Source organism: Aedes albopictus, chromosome 2 (genome assembly GCF_035046485.1).
Source record: "Aedes albopictus strain Foshan chromosome 2, AalbF5, whole genome shotgun sequence".
Lineage (NCBI taxonomy): Eukaryota > Metazoa > Arthropoda > Insecta > Diptera > Culicidae > Aedes > Aedes albopictus.
This window is the reverse complement of record NC_085137.1, coordinates 468,867,638-468,876,745: the sequence shown is the minus strand read 5'-3', so window position 1 is coordinate 468,876,745 and position 9,108 is coordinate 468,867,638. Positions and strand designations below refer to the sequence as shown.

The 9,108-nt window shown below is 40.2% G+C and overlaps 1 protein-coding gene across 1 annotated transcript; it reads left to right on the top strand.

The window, feature by feature from the left end:
- Positions 1 to 1,161: 1,161 nt before the first annotated feature.
- Positions 1,162 to 8,166, top strand: LOC109413136 (uncharacterized). Its single transcript, XM_019692292.3, has 2 exons — positions 1,162 to 1,346; positions 1,413 to 8,166. Exon 2 carries the CDS (start codon positions 1,413 to 1,415, stop codon positions 5,937 to 5,939), a length of 4,527 nt encoding a protein of 1,508 aa, XP_019547837.2. The 5' UTR covers positions 1,162 to 1,346; the 3' UTR covers positions 5,940 to 8,166.
- Positions 8,167 to 9,108: the final 942 nt, after the last annotated feature.

Genomic DNA, 9,108 nt, shown 5'->3' with positions numbered 1-9,108 from the left:
AAATCTCCCGGAGTTGGAATAGGGTGGAGTAAAGGCAGCCCCAGTGACAAGCAATGGATTTCTGAAAACCGAGTTTGGTAGCTGTATTGTACTTGTTTTGCAGTCGTGTATTAGCTTATGATTTATACACAGACAAACAGACGTAACACTTGCGAAATTTCTATCGACCACGCTTTTAACGATCATTTCAAATTTTCATAGTTGTGGCTCTCACAACCAGAGGCGCGTACATCGTTTTTCTATGCGTTTGACGTTTCACACTAGCGCCTTCTATTGACGATATTGCACACCACAGTGATTCGTGCAACTTTTTCACCAGGTGATGGTAGTGTGAACTGGGCGATGGATTTCCATGAAAATCGTTCAAGGTGTTACGTCTGTTTGTCTGTGATTTATATTTGACTAGCTTTCCTTCTATTCAGCGTTGACTGCTTTTACTCGATGGTTACACAACAGAAAGCAAATGACTGAAGCTTATAGCGCTGAAAATGTTAGTTGGGTAAGCAGCACAGGGCCTGGCCGTTTTAATATTTGGGTCACATCATCTCTGATATGCTACAAATATTAATGCTGACAAGAAAATATCAGAAAAAAAATAGATATTTCCAGGATGCTTTTCAATACTGGCTGTGCAACGACTAGAATAGAATAGATAGGATAGAATAGAACGGCTTCATTGGGATGTTTCGTTCGCATGTTATGTGCGGTCCCACATATGCAATTCATTTTTATGTTTTGAAATAATATAGAACGGACTCACCAATCCTTGTGCCTCGTACGGCTCTTCTATCAGAGCAATTGCTTCATCAAAAGGCGTTTCCAGCATCATCAAATCTCCTCGTCCCAAGCGGCAAGCTAACTCTTTTCGGAGAACAAACTCAAAAAGAACTGCACGGCCGCTACCGCTACTAGCTGTATCGTGTGTTCTGATCCTGCAAAAATATGCATATTTTTGTTCGAAGTAGTTTGATTCTAGAAATATATAAATGAGTCAATTAATAGCTTCAATCGTTGAAGTGTTAGAATTTGGAAAACATCGTCCACTGTTTTCTGCGGTGTGACGCAACAATTTGAGTGCATAGTTATGTAGCAACGACTCTGATACATCTTTTGCGTTGCATCTGGTCGTCGTATCCTTATCGAATGTCAAAGAAGAAAACAACTCCAAGTCGGTTGTTTACAAGCAAATTTGAAACGTTACTTTAGCTTTAATCTGTAGACATTATCGTTGAAATTTCTTCAGATTAGATTAGATTAGAGAATTAAATTCAGGTGACTGCATCCGCCAAATTAAACCAGAAGCAAAAAAAAAGTCTCTCACACTTTTGTAGAAGTTTTAAGCAAAGGTACGTTTTCGGCTGTCTGGTACATTCATTATTATATGTTAACAACTCATGTTACAATCCTGTCAGATGTCGAAAAACCACAATTACCTCGAGGCAGCACAATCCGGAAATCTGTCCATGTTGAAGTTCTACATTGGATTGCACCCGCAGGAAGTCGACATCAACTATCAGGATGCAAAATTGTGTAGCGCTCTGCACCGGGCAGTGCACTGTAGTCGCAATTCGTACGAAACGGTGAAGATGTTGATTGAAGCCGGCATCGATTGTGGCCTACGGAACGAGCGGAATGAAATCGCGGCTGAGATGGCTCGCCGCTTTGGGCGAGGAGATTTGATGATCCTGATGTTGCAATGGGAGTTTCGAGACACTCCAAAACGGGAAATTTTCTATCAACTTCTACGAAGGAATAGTATGGAGCTGGTTTGTGTGTATACATTACAATGGAAACTGCCCTTTGATGAAGCAATTGCTTTGATAGAAGAGGCGTACGAGGCATTACGCCTGAAAGGGGTAAAACTAGAAGAACAAACCAGGTACGAAGTGCTTCAGGAACTTGTCAAGCATTACGGAACGGATCCGACTACCTGTCGATGGCAGGATATTGCTTTCGGAAAGGATCAATTGCTAGAGTACATTGATTTTGTGCTGCAAAACACAGATGAAGACAATCTGAATGAAATAAGTGACGAAGTCCTAATGGCAATGCGAGAAATAATGAAACATATGTATCTGGGGAGGGAACGGTATGACGAAGCGTTAATGGAGGTTCAGCATTGTTTGTGTGTGTTCATTGCGACCTGTGATGAATTGCCGGGAATGGAATTTTTCACACTAATTATCAACAAACAACTGGTGCTAAGATTTCTTCGATTTGTGGCGAAACAGCTTCGAGGGAGCGGCATTCTTTCTAGCAAGGACAGAAAGGTTCGAAGGCAGTTAAGAAAAACGTTTGTATTGCTGAAAGAGTGGCATTCTGTGACAAAAATACTATTTCACTTATCAGAAGCATGTAAAATTGATTTGAAGCAAACGGATAACAGGACTGCCAAGCAGCTATTTATGGATCGATGCGTTCAAGTGGTAGGTGAAGCTATCAAAAGCACTAAATTATGTACGAATCTATCGAATCGAATGCAAGCTGCCTTTGAGTTCATGACTTCTAGTGAAACGACATCATGTTATAAAAGTATTCGAGAGTTTCACTCGCATGGCTACCCGGTGGCAAAGTACTTGTTTGAAAAAGAGAACGATTACAACTCATACTTGAAATTGCAGAAAAATTTCAAAACTGCGTTAAGTTTTTTCGAATGCATGCGTTCCACATTGATGATAGCTATACAAAAACGATTCCTTGGTTCTCTGTACAAGATGCAGAAGGTTAAACAAGCTCGATCGTTAGCTATGTATGCCAACGAAAACTTAGTTGGAGCTTATGGAGATCCAGCTGCTCATCATGAAACCTTTTACAGTGAACAAATATCATCCAAAGTGATAGATGATTTGAAAATTCTCCTGAAAGACGACTCAGAAAACTATAAATTGTTGTCAATCATAGAGCAGCAATTGAAATCCCATTTCGCAGACATGTCCAGGACCAGATCCAATCATCTTCAATTTGGTAAAAGTTTTGGGTCATTCCTACGAGCAGCAAGGACTTGTCAAAATATTAATGATCTCAGATCAGTGCTCAAATTTTCCCTAGTACTTCCTGGTCCGAAATGTTTCATAGAATGTTACTCTCAGCAACGCCGAAGCATAGGTAGTTTAGCACGTACTTTAATGTACCATTTGATGGAAAGATACGGATCCAGCAGAAATCAGCATATAGTGGACACCGCCTATCAACTGCTCAACCTATTTGACAATGAGTCTGTTTCGGGGCTGGATAGGCTGCAGCTAAAACGGGCAAATTTTTCATCCGAAGGCTACGTGGAGCATATACTTCGTGAGTCCGGAGCATACGATTATTACCAAAAAGTCCCGTCTGAAGTTCGCAAAAAACTGCGAAAGAACGTGGACGAAAATGTTTTCAACGTTGCAGATCGCTTACGGATTCTCAGATTACCAGAAAGTGAGAAACTGAAAACATTTCGCAAGAACCAGGAAGATGAGTTTCAAAGTGCGTTCGATCGAAAAGTTGCAACATTGAAACGCATGTTGCAGAACTGTGGACAATCAACTGGGAAGCTGTTTGAGTATGAGATAACTGGATACAATTTGGAGTCCATTGCGATGCAACATGTTCTTTTGGAGATTTGTGAGATTCTTCTAGGGGTAGGAGCCCTCCAGTTAAATATCCAGCAACTCGATCATAGAGTTCCGATCGTGAGTGGTAAAAATATTCGAAATAGTTTGGCACACGACATGATCATGTATGACGTTATCAGTGAAAGTCGAGTTAATGACTTTTGCAACGCTGTTTACTACGGCACTTTGTGTCTGAAATTGTACGATAAAAAAGATTGGCCAAAAGCAGTCCCTTTCAGGAAGGAAGGATCCGGTAAATTACGTGATAAGCTAAATTGGTTCAATATGCAAAGGCATTTGTATGAACAGCTAAAGGATATCGAGAAATTTAAGTTCAAACGTGATAAAATTGATAAACACGATATCCTTGGACGTATGAGGGAAACCAAAGCGGACTTCACAACATTTCACAACAATGCACTGCTCCAAGCTGTACGACATAATATGCAGCACTTTATTGATCATATTGATGGAGTTAGGTTCTCCAAGGAATATCACCACCTAATCAACGAAATCGGTCATCCTTTGATTCCTCGCAAAACTCCTAATCAAATGAGTTACCCGGAAAAGTCACAGATATTGCTCAATATTTGCTTGGAGGTTGGAGATTTTCGATCTTATCGGACTATCACTGAAAAATACAACGCTTCTTTTACATACGAAGCAGCATACAAACGTAATACAGCTGTTTTAAATCATTTAGAGGATCTGAAACTAAAACTTTCCTCGCAAATGCTACTCGATAGCATTACATCAGGAAATATTTCAGCATTTAAATGGCTTCTTAAAAAGCTAGATCCGGAAACTATAAGATCATGCTCTCCTCTTCAAATAGCTTTGGTTACTGGACAGCTGGAAATGGCAAATGAACTAGTCCGTATTGCAACTCCTGACGAGAAAAATGCAAAAATTGCTGTTATTTACAGTTTTAATGACATTTTCGAGCAAATACTTCCATTTGTTAAAAACTCCAAATCATTATGCACATATGCTGTTGCAAGTGGCAACCTTGCAGCAATTCTAAAAATGGAAAGCAGATCTAACCTGTGTTCAGTTTCTAAAGATCTACTTCATGATGTAGCAATTTACAATCGAACGACTATACTGAAACATTTTCTTCTAAGCCGACAATGGCGTGAACGCATCGATGATAAAAACGAGAGCGGAAAAACGCCATTGGATGTATTTGCACAAAACGGCAACCTACAAGCCGTCAAGATGATTTCCCAATACACCGCCAATGTTGGAAACGCAATACTAAGTGCTGCCATGAAAAGGCGCAATCGAATCGTTAAATATTTGCTGAGTTGCAGACCCCATTTCCTCTCTGACATGCTTTACGATTTAATCAATTGCGCAATCCAGACTAAAAACAACGCTCTTCTGACATTTCTTCTCAGAAAATGTTCAAAGAATACGGAAGATCACTTAGATTTATCAGAGCAATTCATGAATGCAATCCATAATCACAATTTCGATGCTTTGGAAATTCTTCTCAAGAACGATCCACTAGCGGCACAAGTTACTAAACCCGATACACTCTACAATGCGTACCATGTTGCTGTACAAGCCCTAAACACGTGCACAAAAGCGGACTACAGGCGTAAATCAGAACAAATCTTCAGTCTGCTGAAGGCCCACAAGGTCGACCCTTGTTTCAAAGACAAAGGTGGAATGACCCCCTTGAACCGGGCCGTCACTTTTCGCAATCTTGACATAGTTCGTCGTTTGTATCAACTTGGACCAGCAGCTATCAACGAACCTGATGCCATCGGACGGACGCCCTTAATCAGTGCTCTCATGGTAGGAAGTCTGCCCATAATTGAATATCTAGCCGGAAATGGAGCTTCCTCCAAAGACCTGCCCACCTTTAGGTATCCGATCCTTCACAACGTTCCACCGATAACCCACTTTTTGGACGCAAACATCGAATGTCTGGAGTACGCCGCCCGATCCCTACGGATCGATCTAGAACTTCAAGATTCCTTTGGGCGAACACTGCTTCATGAACTGTGCCGGATGGACAACGCGACTTTTGTGGCATTTGTCTTGGAGCGATGCCACGCCAACGTGCACGCCCGAGACTTCAACGGTGAAACAGTGCTGCATCACGCGATTCGCTACGACAAGAAGGCCGTTTTGGAGTATCTTCTGAAGCGCGATGATCGCAGGGATTTTCTTGAGCATGTGAACAGACTGGGACAAACGGCGCTGATGCTAGCGACAGCTACTCCCGGGAGAATGCCTCTGGCGTACAAGTTGGTTGCGGCCGGTGCGTCTAAGGAACGGCTGCTGCGGCTGGTTGCCGGGTCTTGCCAAGAAGCTCTTGAGCATTTGAAGAAGTGATAAAACTGAAATGTTTGTGTGATAAGTACATATATCTTTTTTATAGTAGATATTTTTTTTAATGTATTTTGTTAGTCGTAAAATAAATTTAACAAAACTTCAAAAATTGACGCGTTTTTTATTAACAATCATAATACTATATTTGTTCGTATTGTTTAATAAAAACAGAATAACGTTTTCATCCAATTCCCGTCTATGTAAGCACCGACCGACAATGATCGATATTATTATTGCACCTCGCCTACCGCCTCATGGCCAATTTGTTATCAATTACTAATGTATAAATTAGCTTCCATATAACGTAAAAACATATTGTAAAAGAACTACTACAATTTCCGTAACATCTTCTTCTTTATGGCTCGACGTTCGCATTGGAACTTGGCCTGCCTCTCTTCAACTTAGTGTTCTTAGAGCACTTCCACAGTTATTAATTGGAGGGCTTTCTTTGTCCGCCATTGCATGAATTTGTATATTGTGAGGCAAGCACAATGATGAAAATTTTCCTGACTGGAACGGGAATCGATCACGTCGTCTCCGGATTGGCGATCCATAGCCTTACCCAACTAACATTCATTGTGAATGTAAATGTCAACAAAGCGTCCTCAATACGGCTTGATGCTGAGTTACTGTGTTGTACATATGGACGGAAGCTTCTATGCCCTACACCAATGAATCTGGCGAACTTAATCCACATGCATATGCTGTGCAAGCAGCTTCTATGCCACGAAGTCATAGCTCTTTTCTCGGCTCCTATGTAACCACTAACTGAATAACATCTTGAGAAGGCGCTTTTTCAGCCTTTTCGCAGTTGTTAAATAATAGTTATACGGCATCCCCAAATTAATCGATTAAATATAATTAGTTTATGGATACCGTGACGCAATACATGTGGAACTGGAATTAACGCTTTTAAAATTGAATAATTAAAGTACTTGTCGCTACTTGGAATCGAACTCCCGATCTCCGTATCCACTGGTCCCGATGGTGTCCTCGCTGCCACACTGCTATATATAAATAGCATAGAAAATAGTCCGTGTTTTACTCCAGACAAGGTTTCATAATTGTGCCACAAGAAACCTTACCCAACTTCATCTTGCTGCAAAAGCTTGTGAATCATCAAACGCAATAATGATTACATTGAACAAGCTGTGTGGTTGCGCCAACAGGTTCTTTGTCACTGCTTCTAGCTGAAAGAGTGTTCTTTAAACAGCTACGAAGCGCTGCTGTTATGTGTATTTGGCAACATTACAAAACGTACTGTATAAAAGCAGCTGTTTTATTGGCTGGGACTCTTACTCCATTCGCATATCTTCCGGCATTGAATTAAAGTGCAATAAAAGCAACCCAAATTATTTCACAGCACAGAGATGGATAGTTGTAAAGAATTTGTGTAGTAGCTATATATTCCGCTTAAATTTTGTTTTGACAATAATGTTTACATCCGACAAGCCCTGTTGGTATACCAACAGTTTCTTTATTACAGCTTCTAGCTGTATTACGCATTACGGTCTTCAAAGCGCTGCTGGGGATTTGTCAGTATAACGAACTGTACTGTATAATAGCAGCTGTTTTGTTAGTGGGGACTCCTATTCGATTTGTTCAAGTTTTCACTTCTTCGGGGAAATCTTCCGGAGTTGGAATAGAGTGGAGTAAAGGCAACCCCAGTGACAAGTGATGGATTTCTGAAAACGGAGTTTGGTAGCTGTAAAGGGCGAACACGATGAAATTGCCACACAGAAAATATTGTATAACTTTTGATTGCGTTCGTCAAAAAAGCTAATTTTTTGACCATGATTATGTGTAGCTTATACCATAAAATTTTCATTAAAATCGGTTAAGTATTGGCGCATATATTGTCGATATCATAAAATGAGATTTTAGAAAATTTGTGCACCCATTTCAAAAAATTACTTAGGCTATAACTTTTTTGTTACCTCATCAAAACGTTTGAAAATTTCACTCGATATTCTTAACATAGTATCAATTAAGTGGTAAAAATTTGATCGAAATCGGTACAGTACTTTTTCTAGTAAATATCCAAAGCTCAAATCGCTTCGAGGTAAATTTTAGGTACTTTTTGACCATTTTTAGTTCCGCGTGCACTATTTTGACTGTAGAACTGGTAACACTGTCCCGATTTTTATAAAACTTTGACAGTTTAAAATTTTTGTGTTAAACTGTTTACAGTGAAAATTTCAGCCATTTTTGTTGAGTACTTTCAAAGTAAGAGCAGTTTGAATTTCACTATACCAAAAACCACATCTGCTTATTGTGACATTGTCTGACATATATGGCTATAACTTTTTAACGGTATGATCAAATTGAATGAAATTTTGACAAACTACTTCTACATACCTACTATACGTACGTAAAAATATTCATTGAAATCGGTTCAGTATTTTTGGCGCCAGCGTTGAAACGGCAAAAAAGTGATATTTTCCAGAATGTTTGTTTGCACAAGATTCTCAAGTAGACCTGTGCGCCGCCGCGCCACGCCGCCGCCGCCGACACTTTTTGTCCCACGCCGACGCCGACCGAGGTATCGGCGGCGCGCCATACGCCGCTGTTTGTCACGCCGCCGGTTTTCATTTTTCACGCCGGTGATTAGTTCACAAACAAAATAAAGTTTACATAAAATTAAAATAAAACATTCATACGATCACTACCTATCATAGGAGTTTCTCATCATTTATTTTCTCATCTGTAAATCTTGGAGTCATCACTGAATCCTTCTGTAAGAAACTTCTGTAAGAAACTTCTGTAGAGATATTAATGATGAATAATGAATGAAATCTATTAAAAAATGACAGGCGTACTTTCAAGGGACCAGGAGTTCCTTCAGAAATTCTTTCAGACGGATTTAGGGATGCCTCCTAGAGATACATCAGAGAATCATCCAGAAGATCCTTCAGGGAATTTTATAGGAGGCCTTCAGAGATTAATCTAAGAGTTCCTTCAGGTTCAGGGGTTCCTTCTGAAGTTCCTTCAGGAACTCCCACAGGAGTTTCTTTAGGAACTAGTCCAGGAGTTTCTTAAGGAACTAGTCCAGGAGTTTCCTCAGTGATTCCTCCAGGAGATCCTCCAGAAATTCCTCCAGAATTCCAAGGATTTCTTCTGATATTCTGTAGGGATCACTCAAGCAGATCCTACAAGGATCACTCCGGGAGTT